This window comes from Ranitomeya imitator, chromosome 8 (assembly GCF_032444005.1).
Source record: "Ranitomeya imitator isolate aRanImi1 chromosome 8, aRanImi1.pri, whole genome shotgun sequence".
NCBI classification, from domain to species: Eukaryota; Metazoa; Chordata; class Amphibia; order Anura; family Dendrobatidae; genus Ranitomeya; species Ranitomeya imitator.
In genome coordinates this window covers 20,365,844-20,389,107 of record NC_091289.1, presented here as the reverse complement: position 1 = coordinate 20,389,107, position 23,264 = coordinate 20,365,844, and the positions used below count along the sequence as shown (strand labels likewise).

The following is a 23,264-nucleotide window of genomic DNA, read 5'->3' as shown; positions in this document are numbered from 1 at the left end:
AGATTTCATATGCTAGTCACATGACATCATTTTTAAGATGGCGAGATCACACTGGTCGGTTACGCAGTGGATTTGCAGGCAGAAAAATCCACTGTGATAGACAGTATCAGCTGCCACTAAAATTGGGATTTTACATCCCCGGCATGCCGATTTCCTCTGCGGACTGTCACAGTGGACTTGACCCATTACAACGCAAATTAACACATCCAGATGTAATTGTGGGTTTTCTTTTTTTTTTCCAGATCCGCACCCACACTTTTACTTTCCTAATGAACAATCACTACTTGCCAGAAGGTTAGGGTACAGACTTACTCGTTTATATAAATGTCTGCTCAGATATTGAGAAGAGGGAAAGGACACAGAATTCACATGCAGGTTCAATCATATTCTACTCCTCAGCGATGAAAGAAGTAAAAGGGAAAATGTGAAATAAAAATACTAAAAGCGACAACCTAACAAAAAATAAACTGTACAGATGTCTTCCCCTAATAAGCTCTGTACCGATATGTGCACATGGATCTGTAATAATACATCGGTATATAAGGGGCTATCTCTCAGGAAGTGATGGTAAACTGCTAGGATATGCCAGGACTTAAAGGACCAATAAGGTCTTATCTATGGGGCCCAACATGCCTTCCAAGGATTAAGGAACCATAGGGCCGCCGCCTCCACTTTCTTCCTCTGCACAGCCATGTGAATAGGGACAAGTGCACTCAGCACTGTAGCTGGCAGCACCGCTGACTAGTGATGAGTGAACGTGCTGGGAAAAGGTGTTATATGAGCATGCTCGGATGCTAACCGAGGGTCTTCGGAGTGCTCAAGTAACACATGCAGGGATCGCCTAACAAACAGTCAATCCCTGCATGTGTTTGTGGCTGTCGAACAGCAGAGAGACTTGAACATATTTTTTGAGCACTCTAAAGACACTGTCAGCAACTGACCGGTTAACACCTTATCTGAGCACGTTCGTTCATCATTACCGCCGAGCAGGTAAAAAATGTGAACGGGACACAGTGCTGAAAGCTCTTTATTTTAGAAATCAATGCGAGTCCCAGAAATTGATAATATGGCATATCCAGGCAACCTGGCATCACTTACCAAAATGGGAATATCCCTTTAAGTGTCCTTGCACGAATAATACTAGTCACAGGGAACTGTTCAAGCGGCCAAGCCAGTAATGCGTGGTGTCTGACAACAGCAAATCGCCTCCTCCCTGCCCTAGAATCTCCAGCACCAGGTGCAATGTAACAAGGAACGCATCGCATTGGACCTACAAATGAGAAGGGGCGTCGGGGATCCCAGCAGGTAGGAGGTGGTTTGAAGGGCTCCCTACTGGTCGCCACGAAATACTGAAGTGAATCTGTGAATCAATAATCTCTAAAGAAGAATTCAGCTTTAACTCCATCAGCTGGTTCTAGGTAAAAATAATAGAATCGGCAGATGCCTCTCTGCTGCTGCTGATCTTTGTCGATGGACTGCAGCGGTCACCTCATTACTACACTGAGCACAGCGAGATGCTGATGTATCCAGTGATTGAATACCGAAGTCATGTACGCTGTTGGCATGACGTAACTGCTGCAGCCCGCCGGCATGACACGACCGCCGCAGCCCGTCGGCATCACACGACCGCCGCAGCCCGCCGGCATCACACGACCGCTGCAGCCCGCCGGCATCACACGACCGCTGCAGCCCGTCGGCATCACACGACCGCCGCAGCCCGTCGGCATCACACGACCGCTGCAGCCCGCCGGCATGACACGACCGCCGCAGCCCGTCGGCATCACACGACCGCTGCAGCCCGCCGGCATGACACGACCGCTGCAGCCCGCCGGCATGACATGACCGCCGCAGCCCGTCGGCATCACACGACCGCTGCAGCCCGCCGGCATGACATGACCGCCGCAGCCCGCCGGCATGACACGACCGCCGCAGCCCGTCGGCATCACACGACCGCAGCAGCCCGCCGGCATGACACGACCGCCGCAGCCCGCCGGCATCGCACGACCGCCGCAGCCCGCCGGCATCGCACGACCGCTGTAGCCCATCGACAAATGCCAGAGAGCAGCTGTGAAGAGTCAGAGAAGATTTTTTTTCATTATTTTTACCTAAAGCAAGCTGATGGATTTGGAACCGAACTATAATGAGACAACCTCATACTGCGCTTCCATAAGATTTTACAATAAGGGGAAACAACATTATGGAAATATCTGATGCTCCTAGTGGAGAATACAGCAGTTCTAGGAGGCGATCTGCATTATGGCCGCACACACGGTGCCTACAGGTCCACCGTATTACACCTCCTAAATACCAGTAAATCTAGAACTCCCAGTGTGTGTAACAGCATTGGCAAGAGTCAATTAAAGGGGTTGTCCGGTCTTAGGCTACAAGTCTACGGTCATTATGAGACTTGTGAATCCTCACATCGCAGGCACCACAAGGATTCTCCAGTGTCGGGCTTGCTGGGTACATGATTTGCATACATGTTGTCACATGCCTACTAGATGGGCCGCAAACAGTCTAGTTGGAATGTGACCCAGAAGCAAATCACATACTTGTAGTCACGTGACAGCCGCTCCCGGCACCGGAGAATCCTCACAGAGCGCAGTACAAAAGTATGTTTTAATATACCGTCAGTGTACTGGAAAGAGTCTCAGATAACTCAAAGATGGACAACCCCTTTAAGAAGAAAAAAAAAAAGGCCTTAGAGATGGACACCCCCTTTAAGAAGGACTTTGTTAATGTAATTTCCTAATATAATACTATAAATGGAAATAAAAAGGAACAAAAGTGCAATAGCAAATTAACATGCATAAAGCTCCTGACAGGCGAGAGCCCCGCCCCTTTGTACATTTGAGGGATGCTACGTAATAAGGTGTTTTGTGTTCCTGCTTTCAAACCTGTCCATGTCCTAACACCTCCCCTGTGCCAGCACTAACTTGTCAGACAGCTCTTCTATCCGCCTTCTTTTCTTCTCCCTAAAAAGAGAGAGAGAGAATAAAAGAAGGGTTTGTGGTGCGCGCTCCTGGCCTGTGACACAGAGGGGGACGGGGGAGAGGAGGGAGCCGGGGACCCTGACTGCTGACACAGATACTCACGGCTCTTCAGCATCCGCCATATTTGTCTGAGCCTCTCTCTTCCCACAATGCACCGGAACCCGGGAGGCGTGGTCAGTGTGGACAGGCCATAAGAGTCTGCCAACCGCGGCGCGCAGGCGCAGTCGTCTTGTTATGTGTGGGTTGCTGTTTTTTTTTTTCTCTCAATAACTTTATTGTTACCTTGACAAAGTACAATAGCAGCTCTAGAGCCGGTGGAGCCTCCTGTCGCCTAGCAACCTGCTGGAAAGCTGCTTCAGACTGGCCTGCAAGTTGCTAGGAGTCAGTAGTGCAGTCTGCTCAGTGCAGAGCAGGGAGCAGGGAGTTGTTAGAAGGGGCTTAATCACCTCACCCACCATCACCGCCAGCTTTCATTTATGCGCTTTCTTTTTTTCCATCCCAACAGCCGTTCGAAGGCTTGGGTTTTATTTTTTAGGGACGAGTCGTCGTTTTGAATGACACCATGAAAAATGTACTGAAAAAACGAAAAAAATGTACTGAAAATGCACTGGTCACAAGTCCCTCTATTTGCTTATTTTGACGATTTCTGTCTGACTGGCTGCATTATGACCAACACTCCGTTTATTACGCTTCCATTCCTTTGCCAACCACAACATGGCGACTTTAACCACGTGTCACGGCGCCCTCTAGTGGTTTGTCCGACTTTAAAACGGTGGCGAGGAAAACATTCAGCGCATGCGCTCTTGAGCTGGCGGTTGACGTCTTCAGGGCTGCAGAAGATTGACGCGCATGCGCGGTCTCTGTGTCTGAGGTTTGCAGGCTGCAGGGAAGGAACATGGACGTGCTGGTAGCGCCGCTGCGGGCCTGGGACGACTTCTTCCCCGGCTCCGACCGCTTCAGCCGACCGGACTTCCAGGACATCTCCAGATGGAACAACCGAGTGATCAGCAATCTGCTGTACTACCAGACCAACTACCTGGCGCTGGCGGCGGCCGTCGTCTGCCTGGTGGGGTGAGTGGGAAGGATGCTGCGCCTGGAGGGAGGACGGGGGGTAGCAGAGCACCCGCACCGCTGTGGTCCTCCACCCGGTGAGGGCATGCTGCCACTTGTGGTTCTACACCACAGCCAGTTAGTGGGTGAGGCACCATATGGGACCTCTTTTTTTAGGTTTTGGGCATTCGGACACCTGGCAGCATCAGCCGCAGCCTGTGTGGACGTGTCCCATATCCGCGGGGGACAGGAACGACAGGTCTCAGGTGTGCGCGCCTCAAAAAGTCCCACAGCGCCCCCTGTGGCGGGGCAAGTAACATGGCGCCCCCTGTGGCGGGGCAAGTAACATGGCACCCCCTGTGGCGGGGCAAGTAACATGGCGCCCCCTGTGGCGGGGCAAGTAACATGGCGCCCCCTGTGGCGGGGCAAGTAACATGGCGCCCCCTGTGGCGGGGCAAGTAACATGGCGCCCCCTGTGGCGGGGCAAGTAACATGGCACCCCCTGTGGCGGGGCAAGTAACATGGCGCCCCCTGTGGCGGGGCAAGTAACATGGCGCCCCCTGTGGCGGGGCAAGTAACATGGCGCCCCCTGTGGCGGGGCAAGTAACATGGCGCCCCCTGTGGCGGGGCGAGTAACATGGCGCCCCCTGTGGCGGGGCGAGTAACATGGCGCCCCCTGTGGCGGGGCGAGTAACATGGCGCCCCCTGTGGCGGGGCGAGTAACATGGCGCCCCCTGTGGCGGGGCGAGTAACATGGCGCCCCCTGTGGCGGGGCGAGTAACATGGCGCCCCCTGTGGCGGGGCGAGTAACATGGCGCCCCCTGTGGCGGGGCGAGTAACATGGCGCCCCCTGTGGCGGGGCGAGTAACATGGCGCCCCCTGTGGCGGGGCGAGTAACATGGCGCCCCCTGTGGCGGGGCGAGTAACATGGCGCCCCCTGTGGCGGGGCGAGTAACATGGCGCCCCCTGTGGCGGGGCGAGTAACATGGCGCCCCCTGTGGCGGGGCGAGTAACATGGCGCCCCCTGTGGCGGGGCGAGTAACATGGCGCCCCCTGTGGCGGGGCGAGTAACATGGCGCCCCCTGTGGCGGGGCGAGTAACATGGCGCCCCCTGTGGCGGGGCGAGTAACATGGCGCCCCCTGTGGCGGGGCGAGTAACATGGCGCCCCCTGTGGCGGGGCGAGTAACATGGCGCCCCCTGTGGCGGGGCGAGTAACATGGCGCCCCCTGTGGCGGGGCGAGTAACATGGCGCCCCCTGTGGCGGGGCGAGTAACATGGCGCCCCCTGTGGCGGGGCGAGTAACATGGCGCCCCCTGTGGCGGGGCGAGTAACATGGCGCCCCCTGTGGCGGGGCGAGTAACATGGCGCCCCCTGTGGCGGGGCGAGTAACATGGCGCCCCCTGTGGCGGGGCGAGTAACATGGCGCCCCCTGTGGCGGGGCGAGTAACATGGCGCCCCCTGTGGCGGGGCGAGTAACATGGCGCCCCCTGTGGCGGGGCGAGTAACATGGCGCCCCCTGTGGCGGGGCGAGTAACATGGCGCCCCCTGTGGCGGGGCGAGTAACATGGCGCCCCCTGTGCCGGGGCGAGTAACATGGCGCCCCCTGTGCCGGGGCGAGTAACATGGCGCCCCCTGTGCCGTGGCGAGTAACATGGCGCCCCCTGTGCCAGGGCAAGTTAGGCTACGTTCACACTAGCGTTGTGCGCCGCTGCGTCGGCGATGCAACGCACGCAGAAACGCTGCGTTTTGCGACGCATGCGTCGTTTTTTGCCGAAAATCGGACGCAAGAAAAATGCAACTTGTTGCGTTTTCTTGGTCCGACGCTTGCGGCAAAAAAGACGCATGCGTCGCACAACGCAACAAACAAACGCATGCGTCCTCCATGTTAAATATAGGGGCGCATGACGCGTGCGTCGCCGCTGCGTCGCCCGACGCTAACCCGACGCACACTAGCATAACGCTAGTGTGAACGTAGCCTAACGTGGCGCCCCCTGTGCCGGGGCAAGTAACGTGGCGCCCCCTGTGCCGGGGCAAGTAACATGGCGCAGTGCGACTAGTTGCCCCGTCCCCAGGCCGCATCATTAACTATTCGTGGTAGTTTACTTCTATGAATGTGTAAGGTTCCTTTAAGGCCGATTTTACTTGTCCCACATTGACGGTCTCAGTACCGCCTGCCCTGGTCCGGAGCGGCCGCGGGGTCTCCTCACCTACGAGACTGCTGACTTCGAAATCGGAAACCCACAGCAGGTCCGGTCTGTAAGAGGCGATGAGGTTTTAAAGCAAATATGTCACTAAACAAATCTTAGACCTGATGAAGCAGGTATGTTTACATTGATGGTAACGTCAGAATGGCTGACTACATTCTGTGTGAAAGTTTACCCCATTTCTCTAGCCTGATTGCTCCTCAGTGTCCCTCCTCCCTGCTGAGATCTCACACTGCTCAGAACAAGCTGCAGCAGTCGGTCAGGCTGGATGGATGACTTTCAATAATTTGCAGTAGAGATTTTGAAGGGGTTTTGCACTTAAGACTCAATTGCCCTATAAAAAAGATTTAGCACACGCTCGTCTGCCTCCATAGCTGGGCCGTCCTTGGTCTTTTCTGTCATTGGCTGCTGCAGACAATCATTGGCAGCAGCGATGACACGTTGGTACGTCAGCTCCCTGCGGTTTATCTGTTGAAAGTTTTCCACTGTAGCCGGCAGTCTGGGTTTGGGAAACGCAGTGATACTTGCTGGCAGATGACATTTAGACCCCCGCCTGCGGTATTTTAGGCTCGGTCCTCAGGACCGCACCTCTGCTATAGGAAGTGGATGAGTAACACACGGCTCACTAGGCAGATGGCTTCTTCAGCGCAGCTCTGACCAATGGGGGAGGGGAGTCTGTGCCAAGAGACATAATGGCTTCTTCAGCACAACTCTGACCAATGGAGGCGGGGAGGGGAGTCTGTGCCAGGAGACATAATGGCTTCTTCAGCGCAGCTCTAACCAACGGAGGGGAGTCTGTGCCAGGAGACATAATGGCTTCTTCAGCACAACTCTGACCAATGGGGAGGGGAGTCTGTACCAGGAGACATAAGTCTCCCCAGCTTTTTTTTTTTTTTTTTTTTTTTTGTTTTCCTTTTTTCCCCCAAGGCAAAGAATTGATATGTTGCACTTCTTTAACTTGGAGGGAAAAAAAACAACCTTATTAAAACAGGAGCTGGTTATGTTCACACTGAGGGGTTTTTATTTGAATTAATCTGGTTAAAAAATCCACATTGTTAAAAAAAAAAAAAAAATCCCTTTTTTTATGCTTCCAATATGGAATGTAGCGTAAGGTGTATACCGGTATTTATTTATTTATTTTTGTCTGTTTCCACTGCAAATATCTTGCAAAAACTTTGGATTTATGCATGTAAAACACAACAAAGAATTGTCATGACGCTTTCTCTAACACTTTATCATGGGTTTTTTTTTGCGTGCGTTTTTCTTACTTAAACGAATGGGAAACTTGTTGGTTGCACTCAACTTGCAGCATATTTTATGTGGTTTTTCTCCGGAAGAAGCCAACGGTGAAACGCACATTGGGGTGGGGAGCCGCCGCTTGTCTTATCTTCACTGATCTCCAGGTAGTTCTATAATTCTTATGTGTAGTTGCTGGCTGCATAAATCTCTTTTAATTTTTTTTATGGTATTTTAAAGAATTATTAATAAATATTTAACTTTTAATATTACTGGATCTCTTCTAGTTTCTACTGATTACAGTCATTAGAAGTTGGCTTGTATTGTATGACTACAATGATACCTAGTGATGAAATCTGTCTTGTGGTTGTTGTTGTTTAATCTTTATTTTTAGTTAATGATACGCTCGTGCTCCGGGGTGGCCTGTGTGTGTGTGTGTGTGTGTGTGTGTGTGGGGGGGGGGGGTTGGTCTTATGATTAGGTATTCATCTGTATGACTTCTAATAGGTCACTGATCTGCCCCCTATTTTACATACCTATTATTATTATTATTATTATTAAAAAATGACATTCAGGCGCCTGCGCTGCAGCATGATCGCGTCTGTAAAGTGCATTACGTTTTTTTTTATTTGCTGATAAAAAAATTTAAAAAAAATTCTCTCAAAATGGCACAGGCCGCCCCTGCGCATTAGCATTTGTCTGTGATGAAACATTTTTAATGCACTTTATACACGCGATCATGCTGCAGCGCTGGCACCTGCCAGCTGAAGGTGTTTTTTTTTGTTTGTTTGGTTTGTGTTTCCCTAATACATAGAATATTCATTATGTACACTAGGGGGCAGGTCACGGAGGAATCGGTGACCTATCACAAGCTATATAGATGCATATATAATCAGAGTACCACAAGAAGCCCCTCCCCGGAGCACCCGTATATCGTAAACTGAAAATAAAAATTAAACAACAACCACAAGACAGATTTCAGCAACCAAGGTATTGTTGTAATCAGTATAACGACGCCTACCTGACATTGTGTGTAGGTTACTGAGCACACTCCTGCTGACAGGTTCCCTTTAATGGGGTTTAATGCATTTCCTATTAATGCCCTATCTTAACAATCGAGGGGAACTGATTGTAGGACCCTCAGTGGTCACCGTAAAGAAGTGTCCCCTCCTGTTATTTTATCGAGACGGTGCAGTTCTCGTAAATATCAATGCCCGGGTACTACAGCTCAGCCCATTCACTTGAATAAAAGGCATTATAAAGTGCTTATTATGGGGGTCTTGGACATGAGACTCCCTCGGAGACAGTCCTATAGAAACCCCTCTAATCGGGCACTACTATGTATTGGCGTGACTCTACGGACACTGCTCTAAGGTGGCACATGCTGTTCGATAGGCGGTAGTTTATATGGGACAGCCGCATGTGTGCTCCAGTGAGGGACGGACAGCTGGTGCCACTGTCTGCTCCAAGCAGTGTTATATGGGGGCTTTGATGTCAACCAGCTTTGTGCATTTGGTAATGTTTAGATTTGGACCCAGGGCAGATTATGGGCTGACGCTGCGCTGCGATGCCCCATGGCATATAATCAGAGGTTGTTTATAGCAGGATAATAAATCCCTGGGTATTATTCTATATTCAGGCCTTGCAGTGCCCCTGCTGCCATTTATCACCTTATTAGTGTCCACTCATCACCCCCTGAAATATCCCCTCCTGTGCCCTATCATTGACCATCAGCAGTGCCAGGGTGGGATGCTCACAGCCTTGTTTAATGTCAGTTTTGTGCGTTGTCAGGGCGTCTCGCTCCTTTTTACTTAAGTTTTCCTCCAGGATCTTGGAAACTGATGCAATCATTAGTGATTGGCGAAGCCCGGGAATCCTTTCATGCCACTCGTGATCCCTGGTGACCTTCCTAATCCGTGGTGTAAAGCTTAAAGAGTCATCCCCGGGGAGGCAAATATAGCACAGTATTCCTGCCAGCCTCCCTAATATTTATAGGAAAAAATCTGGTCCTTAAAGGGATTGAGTAGGTCGGTCTTGTCTGTGTTATTACAGCTCTGTTGAACTTAAAGGGGTTGTCCAAAAAAAAAAAAAAAATCATATCCCCAATCCACCGGGAAGATAATGATAAATGTATGATTAGTGGGAGTCAAAACTCTGAGACCTCCACTAATGCTGAGAATGTGGGCTCAATGATGAATAGGGTCGTAGTGAGCATGTGCGACCACTTCTCTATTCACTGGCTGTAGGAGTGATGGTCGCACATGCTCACTACTGCTCCATTCATAAGGGGAATTTGGGATTGGTAGGAGGATCGGCATAACTGTGGGTCATCACTGAAAACAGTCAGCAAGTTTGCAGTTTACCCCCTACCCTGATGGCATAGCTGGGACACTTGGTGCCTAACGTAAAGAGTTGAGCAGGAGGATTCACAGGGGCTTGGTCCAACGTCCACATTGACTGGCCTCCTAACCTTATCCTACCTGCTGGATGCAGAGAGATTTTAGCTCTGAAGCCTTTCGAATTGTGAATTCAGCTGTGGACAAGGACACAGACTGTAAATCCACACGTACTCGGTTATTTTATGTCATACGGAGCGTTGCGGTTTTATTGGGAGATCACGGCCATACAGAATTTCATGTGCCGGCTCTTGCACGGCGCCGACTCTTGCGCGGCTTTCCCCTCCTCACTTTTGGGTGTTGGCCGTGCGAGCGCACATCTGCTAACTTTCTGTTCCTGCGGCCTCGATGATATTCACTTTTTCCAGGCCGTTATAAGAAGCTATTTGTCAGCTATATTTAGCTTGGTGCTTATTACGTCCAACCTCGGATCTGCTGTTCACTGCCGGTGGAGGAAGGCGGCCAAGTAATGATGGAGTGAGCGGAGCAGGTGGAGGCCGAGATGTGGGGGCTGCAGGGGGTCCTGGGAACGGCTGCACTCCTGATATAGTCCCTCGTTTTTATATGTATATAATCCACTGATCAGGCATAACATTAAAACCGCTCCGTGCTGGGACATACAGGGGGCGAGTGGACAGTCTTTGGTGTTGAGGGTCTGGAAGTGGGAAATCGGGTAAAGAGACGAGTGGCAGTCATCTAGACATCACATTTGGGCCATTGTCGGCGTATCTGTAACACCGCATGTCTCGTGTGGAGGGAAATATCATGAAGACGAGGAAGAACAACCAGTGATCCGGCGATGGGGTAATGGGCACCCATGGCTTATTGATGCACACGAACAGTAAAGTTTTAGGCCGTCTGGTCCGAAACCAGTAAAGAATCTGTAGTACGAAGTGCTTATAAAGTTCGGGTCGCGCAGCGTGCCTCTATGGCGGAGGGGAGTCCGGTTGTGCAGGGAGGTGCGCCTAACTGTGGCACAGGGGAGCAGGATTGCGCACGGAAGCGCTCCTCTCTCTCTCTCTCTGGCACAGGGGAGTCAGGTGGCGCAGGGCGGCGCGCCTCTCTCTGCTACGGGGGAGTCAGGTGGCATAGGGGAGTTACGTGGCCCGCCTCTCTGTGACACAGGGGAGGTGGGGTCGTGCAGGGCGATGTGCCTCTCTGTGGCACAGGGGAGTGGGGTCGTGCAGGGCGATGTGCCTCTCTGTGGCACAGGGGAGTGGGGTCGTGCAGGGCGATGTGCCTCTCTGTGGCACAGGGGAGTGGGGTCGTGCAGGGCGATGTGCCTCTCTGTGGCACAGGGGAGTGGGGTCGTGCAGGGCGATGTGCCTCTCTGTGGCGGAGAGGAGTCGGGTTGCGCAGGGCGGCGCGCCTCTCTCTCTGCTACGGGGGAGTCAGGTGGCATAGGGGAGTTACGTGGCCTGCCTCTCTGTGACACAGGGGAGGTGGGGTCGTGCAGGGCGATGTGCCTCTCTGTGGCACAGGGGAGTGGGGTTGTGCAGGGCGATGTGCCTCTCTGTGGCACAGGGGAGTGGGGTCGTGCAGGGCGATGTGCCTCTCTGTGGCACAGGGGAGTGGGGTCGTGCAGGGCGATGTGCCTCTGTGGCACAGGGGAGTGGGGTTGTGCAGGGTGGTGTGCCTCTCTGTGGCACAGGGGAGTGGGGTCGTGCAGGGCGATGTGCCTCTCTGTGGCACAGGGGAGTGGGGTCGTGCAGGGCGATGTGCCTCTCTGTGGCACAGGGGAGTGGGGTCGTGCAGGGCGATGTGCCTCTCTGTGGCACAGGGGAGTGGGGTTGTGCAGGGCGATGTGCCTCTCTGTGGCACAGGGGAGTGGGGTTGTGCAGGGCGATGTGCCTCTCTGTGGCACAGGGGAGTGGGGTTGTGCAGGGCGATGTGCCTCTCTGTGGCACAGGGGAGTGGGGTCACGCAGGGCGATGTGCCTCTCTGTGGCACAGGGGAGTGGGGTCGTGCAGGGCGATGTGCCTCTCTGTGGCACAGGGGAGTGGGGTCGTGCAGGGCGATGTGCCTCTCTGTGGCACAGGGGAGTGGGGTCGCGCAGGGCGATGTGCGTCTCTGTGGCACAGGGGAGTGGGGTCGTGCAGGGCGATGTGCCTCTCTGTGGCACAGGGGAGTGGGGTCGTGCAGGGCGACGCGCCTTTCTGGCACAGGGGAGTCGGGGTACGCCTCTCTGTGGCGGAGAGGAGTCGGGTTGCGCAGGGCGGCGCACCCCTCTCTGTGGCGCAGGGGAGTCGGGCTGCGCAGGGCAAAAAAAGGGGATTAATGGGATTTTTGTGCACATGTCATGAGCTATGGGTGATCCTCCACTGTAAATTTCCTTCCGGTTTTACATTTTCTCTTCTGTTTTCCTCCTTAGGTTTCTCAGTCCTCTCAACATGCTCCTGGGCGCCAGCATCGTGGTCCTGGTCTTCCTGGGGTTCGTGTGGACGTCGCACAATAAGGATGCTGTCCGTAAATTTAAGAAGCAGTACCCCACTCTTTTCATCATGTCCATCATGCTGTCCAGCTACTTCGTCATCTCCATGTTCGGAGGAGTGATGGTGTTCATGTTTGGCATTACGTTCCCACTTTTATGTAAGTCATAGGGGATTAATTTTTATTTATTTTTTATTGTATTTTTCCATAATGGCCGATAGATATAGAGAAACGTAAAGTGACGTTGACCCCTGATTCATGCTGGCTGCGGTTTAGCCAACAGCTTAACCTCTTCCTCCTCTTTCCTCCTTCTAGTGATGTTCGTCCACGCATCTCTGAGACTCCGCAACATCAAGAACAAGGTGGAGAACAAGTTCGAAAACATCGGCTTAAAGAAGACTCCGATGGGGATTGTACTGGACGCCCTGGAACAAGAGGAGGACAACTTTGCAAAAATAGCTGCCGTCATAAATAAAATGAAGAAAGTGGAGGAATGAGCACGAGCGACCCCCGACCTCACCCCGCAGACCCCGCGCTCCTCCGTCATGTACCATCTGAGGTTATCTTTGTTTCAGTTGTGTGTGTGTATAGGGGGCAGCACCTCACCCCCATCCCCCCATCGGTCCGACACAGAGACCTAATTATTATTATTATTATTATTTGTTTGTTTTTTTACTGTGTGTGATGTGGTAACCCCACAACTGTCTCTTCAATGGGGCCAGCTGCTTTTTTTTTTTTTTTTTTGGCATCTTATAGTAGAACCTAATGGAACATCCTCTTGTGTGGTCTTAGAGATATAGGGAGGACCACTCCACTCAGTCAAGTGTCCCCCACCAACCCCCATCTTAAGTATTATCAGGTCATGGAAGTGTTAATTTTGCAGGTACTGAGGAATGCCCATCTTTGTAGGGGGGTCCTATATCGATTTTAGTACTCGGTTGTTGTTTTTTTTTTTTTTTGGGGGGGGGGTTCGTCTTGCCCCTTTATAACATTTCTTTCTGTTTCAGTTTGTGTGTGTGTGTGTAGGGGGCAGCTGCAACACATGTAGGGATTGCCTAACAAACTAGCATCCTTGCTTGTGTTGTGGCTGTCGAACAGCTGCAGGGACTCTAATCTATTTATCGAGCACCCGAGCATGCGCAGATAACACCTTATGTCAGCACGCACGCTCATCACTAGTACTGACGCATGAAAAGCAATTCCATAAAAGCCTCTAGTAACGGAGCTGACGACTCTGTAAATGTTCCCTCTGGACAGAGCGCCACCGCCGTTATGTCTAAATCGACAGGTTGCAAAATGGCGGCTTATCCTTTAAGGGAACCTTGATGGGGAAGATGATCTGCGCGAGGGACGGCTGGCAATGATGAGGAACTGACGCTTGTATTAAAAATGTAAAAAGCTGCCATTCCTCTTTTTGTTTTTTTTCTTCTTCCAATCTGACGTGTATTCTTTGCCCTGCATATTTATCACTCCCTTTTTTTTTTTTTTTTTTCTTTCATATATTTTTATTTCTAATTATATTTATCCTAATATATATTTTCCTGTGATTTTTGTACATGAATAAAAGGCATAGTCTATGCAAAAACCTTACGTCCTATAGAAACCAGCAATTTGATCGTTAGCCCTTTTTTTTTTTTTTTTTTTTTTTTTCTGATTGCAGTAAATATGGTAGGGGGTAGTCCTCTCCGACTTCTGATTTTCCAGCAGTGAGGAACTAGAAGTCCCAGCATGCTCTGACAACCTGGGGACTGGTAGAGCACGACTTGTGTCGGCGGGGCCGCTGCGGTAATAAATCTCGCTCCTTCCCTGACTGATGATTGTAGGTTCTGTAAAAGTGTATAGAAAATAAAACCGGGCCGTCCGACTAATTATCCCAATGTTTCAAGTTTCGTGCGTCCCCGCTAATGGTGGAGCAGCCGCCATTCTGTAGCGCCGTGGAGAGATGACCTTCACGGGGGTCACTTTGTCCAAAAAAAGTAATGTTTTAAAGGAGTTTAAAGGGAATCTGTCGCCCCGTTTTTTCAGTACGAGATAAAAATACTGTTAAACAGGGCCTGAGCTGTGGGTTACTATAGTGTATTTTGTGTACCCTGATTCCACCCCTAAGCTGCCGAAATAACTTACCAAAGTCGCCGTTTTCGCCTGTCAATCAGGCTGGACAGGTCATATGGGCGTTGCGACATCGCTGTTTCTTCCCCCAGATCTTGCATATATTTCCGTTGGTGTAGTGGTTTGCGCATGCCCATCTTCTGAATCCACTGGGCAGGAGAAGAAAAAACGCACGATCGGCGCTATTTCCCTGGTGATCTGTGGGGGCGGCCATCTTCCTGAGGCCACGCGTGCGCATATGGAGTCCTCTGCTGCCCGGGGCTTCAGGAAAATGGCCGTGGGATGCCGCGAGTGCGCAGATGGAGATCGCGGGGGCCATTTTCCTGAAGCCGAGTTCGCATCTCAACTTCAGGAAAATGGCCCCCACAATCTCCATCTGCGCACGCGCGGCATCCCGCGGCCATTTAAGCCCCGGGCAGCAGAGCACTCCACATGCGCACGCGCGGCCTCAGGAAGATGGCCGCCTCCACAGATCACCAGGGAAATAGCGCCGATCATGCGTTTTTTCTTCTCCTGCCCAGTGGATTCAGAAGATGGGCATGCGCAAACCACTACGCCACCAACGGAAATATATGCAAGATCTGGGGGAAGAAACAGCGATGTCGCCACGCCCATATGACCTGACCAGCCTGATTGACAGGCGAACGGTGACTTTGGTAAGTTATTTCAGCAGCATAGGGGTGGAATCAGGGTACACAAAATACACTATAGTAACGCACAGCTCAGGCCCTATTTAACGGTATTTTTATCTCGTACTGAAAAAACGGGGTGACAGGTTCCCTTTAATATTCATCTGTAAAACTTCACAGAAGGGAGCCATTTATGATCGGATCGGGCGAGATGGTGATGCCACAATTACTCCCTGGCCTCGGCCCTCGAGTTACTGGTGGTCAGGACCTCATCTCTTCTGGTTTATTGGAAATGCTTGGAGCATAGGCTGGATTCTGAGCGTGAGAATGGTGTCCTTTTTATTTTTATTTTTTTTCCATTGTTAAAGGAATTGTCCACAATGTAAAGAATTGCCTAAAGAATTTAGGCAATGGACAACCCCTTTAAGAGTTGAAGACTACTGCAATAACTAGGAAATAGCCTTTCTGTGTTTACTTGGTCGCCATTACTGCTCCCAGAGGGGTGGTAGAGAGGGGTGAGACTTATAATTGAAAGAAACTTTTGGTTAGGACGGGCGACCCGGGGATTTTGATCTAAGTCTTTTAGTTCATTTGACACTTTACCTACAAGAAATAGGAAAAACGAAAGCTTCTCTAGTAACATGGCTTCTCCATTGTCTGCGTTTATGCTACCTCTGCTTTTTGCTCCGTCATGTCTGCCATAGGTCACATTAGTCTAATCTACGTTTTCGGACCTCACTTGTCACTTAAAATCCTCCAAGGACCACTAACCTGATGAATACAGCAATGCCTAAAAAAAAAAAGCTGATCCTCGGGGGCGGTCCTCTCCGCTGGTCATCCCAGGAGGATCTCCCTCTATATCTTGGCCGTGTGTAACAGTTGGCCATTGAGACTTATTTATTTGCAATTTTTTTTTTTTTTTTTTTTTACGGTCATCATTCCTGCTTCACCACTACAAAATGTGAAATTAGACCCCTAATTAGAAACCCCTCCTTGTTATTCAGGGGTGGAGAGCTGCTGCAAAAAACACTCACTATTTTCCCCCTCAGAACATCTTCTTGAGCAGCGGGGAGTGGGTGGAAGCGCCTCCAAACCAGCCAGGCTGCTAAAAAAATAAAACTTCATGAAAAAAAACAAAAAATCCCTAAATAAGTTATTTCCTGGAGGGTTTCTGTTTGAAATACTAAAAAAAAAAAAAAAAATTCTGCAGTGTAAACACCGCCCCTTATGATTCAATGCGATATTTCTTAGCAGCAATCCTCTTAAATACGGCGGAAATATTCTACAGCCAAAAACTTTAGGCAAGAAAGGGAAAACTCTTGCTGGATGTAAAGGAGGTTTTCGGGACTTTAATTTTGATCGTCGGTAGCGGATCCATGTGTGCCAGGCTCCCGACATACTCATTGATCAATAGCTCATGACATGGTCTAGTGGCCATGAAGGGTACTACAAGCTCCCCACCCATTCATTGTATCAGAATGCTTGTAGTACCATTCACAACCACTATGTGATGTATGGAGCTTGGAAATCCTAAGAAACTGATTTTCTTTTTCCCCCCAATCTTGGACCGCTCCTTTGACTTCAGTGGCTTGCTCTTAATGATTTTCTTATAAGGTACTTTCTTAATATACACTTTTGCTGTACATAATATGGTCTTGTAGTATTAGCTAGGGCCGAGGCGTTACTGACTCGACGGCAACGAGAAAAGCCAGAACTTCTATCAGCGATGCATGTGTAAGGTCTGGTATCAGTGCAATATGTCACACGTGTATGGAAGCTTGGGAAACGAGAAGCCACTTAACAATAAACTGAAAGCTGACAAAAAAATGGAATATTTGGTGTTTATTTTACCCTTCGCCACGACAGCACCCACTTTGAGAGAGGGACCCGCCCATAGGAACAGGAAACCTACAGAGATAAAAAGGGCGGTCCCCCTCTCCTCCTCAGTTGGTTTCCTGTTCCTATCGGAAATCCCTGGAATACCTACAGATAGAGGTGGTTGGAGCACCTCCGCTTTCGTTTTTCGCCTACCTGAGCCTATACAGCCGCCTGCGTGGTTCTCTCGATGACAGCAGGGGCTGCGGCATCAGAAGCAGCGGCGGGGGAGCCACTGCATGCAGCCTCCCCCCTCGTCTGAGTGCTGGCCGGCAGGTTCCGGGCGTGGAAGTCCGGCCTACGGAGGGAGCGTGTGCATGGGGCGCCGGTTCCGGGTATGCTAAGAGCGGCGCCGACCCTGGACGCGCAAGTAAGTCTGCGCTGCTTCATTGAACCGGAAGTGGTTGGAGCACTTCCGGTTCGCGGTGGGCGGCGCGCTGCTGGGAGCCGCGCGATTCAAAATTGAAGCCGGGACGCAGAGCTGGTGCTCAATATGTCGTTCCCGGCAGATAGTGAGCTTCCACTGGTAGTGGAACGCGACAGCGCTGATAAAAGCAGCGCTAAAAGTTCAAAAACTTCAGCTAAAAGGAGTGGTCGTTCCAGGGATGGATCTGACACTCACAAAAGTAGGCAGAGGAGTGCGGATACAGCGCTACTCAGACCCCGCACAGCGTCTCCTCCTCCAAGACCGGTATGACAATGGAAATGACAGCTTCACTGGGTGAGTGTTACTTTCCTCTACCTATAAGTTGATCCCTTCCTTCTCTGATCTCCCCTAGGCTAAGAAGACCGTCAAATCTAAACATAAGGAATGTGCTCTATGCACGCAGCCCTTACCCGACACATATCCTAAAAGGCTGTGTCAGTCCTGTGTAAACCAAACCCTACAGGATGAGGCAGCTGTTACGGCCACCAGTATTAGAGCCATAATACGGCAGGAAATACAGTCTCTGGGCTCAGAGTCCTTAAGAAAGCATGATAATAAACACCTGTCTCCTGACCCCAGTTCAGAATCTGAAGAGGGCTTAATTCGATCATCCAACACCTCAGGATCATCTCCTAGTTCCGATGAAGGTGGAGCATGTTTTCCCGTTGAAAGCATTGACAACCTTATAAAATCCATTAGAAATACTATGGGGTGCCCAGACACTAAAGGAGCCAAAACTGCTGAGGATATTATGTTTGCAGGTCTGGGTCATAAAAAGAGACGAGCATTCCCAGTAGTCTCTGCCATTAAGGACCTGGTAAAGAAAGAATGGGACAAACAGGGGAAGGGGTTTCTTCCGTCCTCTTCTAAGAGACGTTACCCCTTTAGTGATGAGGACCTAGCAGTATGGTCCAAAGTCCCAAAGGTTGATGCAGCTGTGGCATCCACCTCGAAACAGTCATCTCTTCCGGTGGAGGATGCAGGAACCTTATTAGATCCCTTAGACCGCAAAACAGAGGCTCTCCTTAAAAAAGATCCTGGGAGACGAATACAGGAGCTTTCAAACCGGCCATATCAGGCACGTGCACAGCCAGGTCCCTATTAGTCTGGGTAGACCAACTGGAGCAACAAGTAAAAGGCAAGGTCTCAAGAGATAAAATCCTCCAAGCCTTGCCATTGATAAAAAGTGCCACGGCATTCTTGGCTGACGCTTCAGCGGACTCCCTCCGTTTAGCAGCGAGGTCAGCAGGTCTGGTTAATGCAGCTCGGCGTGCCCTTTGGCTCAAAGGGTGGAAGGGAGATGCTCAGTCAAAAACTAGACTATGTTCAATCCCATGCCAGGGTGAGTTCTTGTTCGGAAAGGTCCTAGATGACCTACTTAACAAAGCTGGAGAGAGAAGGAAGGGCTTCCCTAAACAGTTTCTTCCTTCTTACAGGAGAGCGTTTAGAAGACGGCCATTTAACAGGAGGAGGCCGTATGAGCCACAAAAAGACCGATGGGAATCAAAAGACACCAAACCGAAAGGTGCCGTATATAGTAACCCCGAAACATCTAGGCGGGGACGATACTATCAGTAATGAAATCCCAGTTGGTGGCAGACTGAAGTTTTTTTATCATAAATGGGAGGAAATAACATCAAATCGGTGGATTCTCCGTCTAATAAAATCTGGACTGAGACTAGATTTCTGTAAATTACCACAGGATAACTTTGTATTAACATCATTAAAAGCGCCGGACCAACAAGAAGCGCTTCAGTTAGAAATTCTGAGCCTTTTGGCTAAGAAAGTTCTCATCGAAGTACCATACAGTCAGAAAGGGAGGGGATTCTATTCCCCTTTATTTCTGGTTCCGAAACCAGATGGTACTTTTCGTACTATAATTAATCTAAAAAAATTAAATTCTTTTTTGCATGAGCATACCTTTAAGATGGAGTCAATAAGATCAACCATAAAACTTTTGTTTCCTAGGTGCTTTATGGCAGGGCTGGATCTAAAGGATGCATATTATCATCTTCCAATCCATGCAGACCACCAACAATATCTCAGGGTGGCGATATACCTACAAGGCCGGGTCCGTCACTTCCAGTTTACGGCCATGCCATTCGGCCTTTCTATGGCTCCTCGAATTTTCACAAAAGTAATGCTAGAGGTGATGGCCTATCTACGTCATCAGGACACATTAATTGTGCCCTATTTAGATGATTTCCTGATAATTGGTAATTCAGCATCTCAGTGTGAAGAACGCTTGTCTAATACCATTTCATCATTACAGGCTCTAGGTTGGATTATAAACTTCAAAAAATCAAGGCTGCATCCAGAATCTCTTCAGTCCTTCCTAGGACTACTCTTGGACTCTGTAAGTCAAAAATGTCTCTTACCAGAAGTCAAAAAAACAATCATAATTTCAAAAGTCGTTGCAGCAAGATCTAGTCCTCGTATGTCCCTTAGAGAGGCCATGTCTCTCCTGGGTTCACTCTCCTCCTGCATTCCTGCGGTTCAATGGGCCCAATACCATACTAGGGCTTTACAACACCAGATACTCCATGCCCAGTCAATTTTTCAGGAACATCTAAATACAAAAATGACCTTATCTAATGAGGTGCTTCAATCACTACTTTGGTGGTTGAATAAAGACCATTTGTCCAGAGGAGTCTCATGGACAATTAAATCCTCTAAATTACTCACTACTGACGCAGGCCCAGAGGGATGGGGAGCCCATCTGGATCAAAATATAGCCCAAGGTCGCTGGAATTCTTTTGAGATTCAGCAATCTTCCAACTGGAAAGAACTAAATGCAGTATATTATGCTTTAAAATTTTTTCTTCCCCAGCTTCGTGGTTCTCATGTCAAAATCCGATCGGACAACACAACTGTCGTCGCATATTTAAATCGGCAAGGCGGAACACGATCATGTGTTCAGCGGCAAAAATATTCAATCTAGCAGAACCCAATTTCCTTTCTCTCATGGCTGTCCATATCAGAGGAATAGAAAACTTAAGGGCCGACTTCCTAAGTCGTCACATGCTCCGCCAGGGAGAATGGATCCTCAATCCTCGCATATTCAAGAACATAGTGGACATATGGGGTCTTCCGCAAATAGACTTGTTTGCAACCAGGAGCAACAGGCAGGTACCGATGTTTGCTTCCTTGAATCCGGCAGATCGCCCAGATATAATAGACTCTCTCCAATTTCCTTGGAGTTACGATCTGGCCTACGCTTTCCCACCAATGATGCGAATTCCTTTGGTGGTCAAGAAAATAAGAGAAGAAAAAGCGAGGGTGATTCTGATAGCCCCGTTTTGGCCGAAGAGGCCCTGGTTCTCCTGTCTTCGAGCGATGTCAGTTTGCGATCCATGGATTCTGCCAATGACACCAGACCTGCTGTCCCAAGGTCCATTCTACCATCCACAAGTGAAGGGCCTCCACCTCACGGCGTGGAACTTGAGAGGCAGATATTAACTTTGAGAGGGTTCTCTCAGAAGCTAATCAACACACTACTGTTAAGCAGAAAAAAATCTACGACCATAATATACAGTAGAATATGGACAAAATTCCTCGACTTCTATACGAAACCTTTTTCCAGCAAGGTTCCTATTAAAGCCATCCTTGAATTTTTACAAAGAGGCCATGAGCTGGGGTTATCAGTCAATACTTTGAGAGTTCAGGTATCTGCCCTGGGAGCCCTTTATAGCGCTAATATTGCTGGTAATAAATGGGTTAAAAGATTTATTAGAGCATGTGAAAGATGTACACCAGTACATGTCCCACGTTTACCTCCTTGGGATTTGAATTTAGTGCTAGATGCCTTAACGGGACCTCCCTTTGAGCCCTTGCATTCTATCCCTCTAAAAAATATTACTTACAAGGTAGCCTTATTAATAGCCTTGACCTCTGCCAGAAGAGTGGGAGATATCCAAGCTCTTTCCATAGATCCTCCGTTCCTAATGACATATCAGGACAGAGTAGTTCTTAAACCCGATCCTTCATATCTCCCTAAAGTAGCTACAAAATACCATAGATCCCAAGAAATTTTTCTTCCTTCCTTTTATGATCATCCAACAAATTCAGAGGAGGAGATGCTACATATGTTGGATGTAAAAAGAGCGGTCCTGAGCTACATAGAGAGAACTCAGTCCTACAGACAGAGTAGGGCTCTGTTTGTCTCTTTTCAGGGTCATCGAAAAGGCTACGGGGTCACAAAAGCTACCTTGTCTCGATGGATCAAAGATGCCATCTGTCTTGCATACTTGTCAAAAGGCAAAGATCCTCCAGAGGGAGTAAAGGCGCATTCAGCTCGAGCTGTATCATCCTCGTGGGCGGAGAACAAAGACATCTCCATCGAGCTCATATGTAAGGCCGCAACCTGGTCGTCGCCTTCTACTTTCTATAGACATTATAGACTTGATCTGTCTTCCACATCTGACTTGGCATTCGGGAGAGCCGTCCTTAGTACGGTAATCCCACCCAGGTGAAGGTTCTCTGAAAGTCTCTCAAAGTGGGTGCTGTCGTGGCGAAGGGTAAAAAGCCGGATTACGTACCGGTAATGCTCTTTTAATGAGCCACGACAGCACCCTGTCACTTCCCACCCTTGTAGATATGTATGTTTATTAATACTAAAATATTCGCATGGGTGATTATAGATATAAGATATACTTGTAATTAAGGATGTACACTAATTTTAACAACGGCGGTTCCTCTCGTACTCTGAAAAACAAGTGAGGAGGAGAGGGGGACCGCCCTTTTTATCTCTGTAGGTTTCCTGTTCCTATGGGCGGGTCACTCTCTCAAAGTGGGTGCTGTCGTGGCTCATTAAAAGAGCATTACCGGTACGTAATCCGGCTTTTTCTTCTTACAATGCTGTAGTCAATGGCTGAGGTATGGGTATATGGCGGCGTTCATCTGAGGCCCCTCCGGAGCTGCGCTCTATAACGCCCCTCACCTGCCATGGGAGACTGGGAACGACCGCCGTCTATAGGGGCCGTATCCCAACAACAACCACTGTCACTCTGGGATTCGAGGGCAGCACTGACTGATTTCTCCACCCTTAGGCACTGGCTTATTTTAAGTAAGAAAAATAAAGAAATTTGTCAGAAAGGATTTTCATTCTATGTGGGATACACTGAGGCTCCTGATACTACACAAACAGAAAAGTGTAACTTGACAGACCGGTCTCTGATTTACCCTGAAGCCATATTCCATAACAATAAATAAAAGGTTTGAAATAACTTCGCAAATCACGCTATATCATTTATCCTGTGCTCATTCAGTGTTATCCTCCAGAGCTGCACTCACTATTCTGCTGATGGAATCACTGTGTACATAAATTACATTACTGATCCTGAGTTACATCCTGTATTATACCCCAGAGCTGCACTCACTATTCTGCTGGTGCAGTCACTGTGTACATACATTACATTACTGATCCTGAGTTACACCCTGTATTATATTCCAGAGCTGCACTCACTATTCTGCTGGTGCAGTCACTGTGTACATACATTACATTACTGATCCTGAGTTACATCCTGTATTATACTCCAGAGCTGCACTCACTATTCTGCTGGTGCAGTCACTGTGTACATACATTACATTACTGATCCTGAGTTACATCCTGTATTCTACTCCAGAGCTGCACTCACTATTCTGCTGGTGCAGTCACTGTGTACATACATTACATTACTGATCCTGAGTTACATCCTGTATTATACCCCAGAGCTGCACTCACTATTCTGCTGGTGCAGTCACTGTGTACATGCATTACATTACTGATCCTGAGTTACATCCTGTATTATACCCCAGAGCTGCACTCACGATTCTGCTGGTGCAATCACTGTGTAAATGAGATTTCTGTATAAACAGTAAATGTTGCGACGACTCCGATATCATTTCATTCACAATCACTTACAGAATGCTCTTC

The 23,264-nt window shown here is 49.4% G+C and overlaps 2 protein-coding genes across 6 annotated transcripts in view; one reads left to right on the top strand and one right to left on the bottom strand.

Annotated features, from left to right (window-relative positions):
* Positions 1-3,150, bottom strand: part of UBA3 (ubiquitin like modifier activating enzyme 3) — a 49,673-nt gene extending 46,523 nt beyond the window's left edge. Inside the window, exons 1-2 of one of the 5 annotated variants that reach the window (XM_069736524.1) lie at positions 3,096-3,150; positions 2,937-2,975 (exon numbers count right to left, since the gene is read on the bottom strand). In XM_069736524.1, coding sequence (XP_069592625.1) covers positions 2,937-2,975; positions 3,096-3,115 — 59 coding nt within the window. In that variant the 5' untranslated portion in view covers positions 3,116-3,150. Of the gene's footprint in view, positions 1-2,897; positions 2,976-3,095 lie in introns of all 5 variants that reach the window. The other 4 variants (XM_069736526.1, XM_069736527.1, XM_069736525.1 and 1 more) reach the window with 4 other exon arrangements.
* A 673-nt stretch (positions 3,151-3,823) lies between these two features.
* Positions 3,824-13,920, top strand: ARL6IP5 (ARF like GTPase 6 interacting protein 5). The gene is made up of 3 exons (XM_069736523.1): positions 3,824-4,064; positions 12,252-12,469; positions 12,626-13,920. The coding sequence occupies exons 1-3, from the start codon at positions 3,889-3,891 to the stop codon at positions 12,805-12,807; spliced, it is 576 nt and encodes a 191-aa protein (XP_069592624.1). The 5' UTR covers positions 3,824-3,888; the 3' UTR covers positions 12,808-13,920.
* Positions 13,921-23,264: the final 9,344 nt, after the last annotated feature.

What these genes read in the sequence shown, in the direction of transcription:
- ARL6IP5 (XM_069736523.1), top strand. Translation starts at nt 3,889, where the DNA reads ATGGACGTGCTGGTAGCGCCGCTGCGGGCCTGGGACGACTTCTTCCCC. An exon ending in GCCGTCGTCTGCCTGGTGGG is followed by an intron (nt 4,065 to 12,251) that starts GTGAGTGGGAAG and finishes TTTCCTCCTTAG; the next exon opens with GTTTCTCAGTCCTCTCAACA. An exon ending in CATTACGTTCCCACTTTTAT is followed by an intron (nt 12,470 to 12,625) that starts GTAAGTCATAGG and finishes TCCTCCTTCTAG; the next exon opens with TGATGTTCGTCCACGCATCT.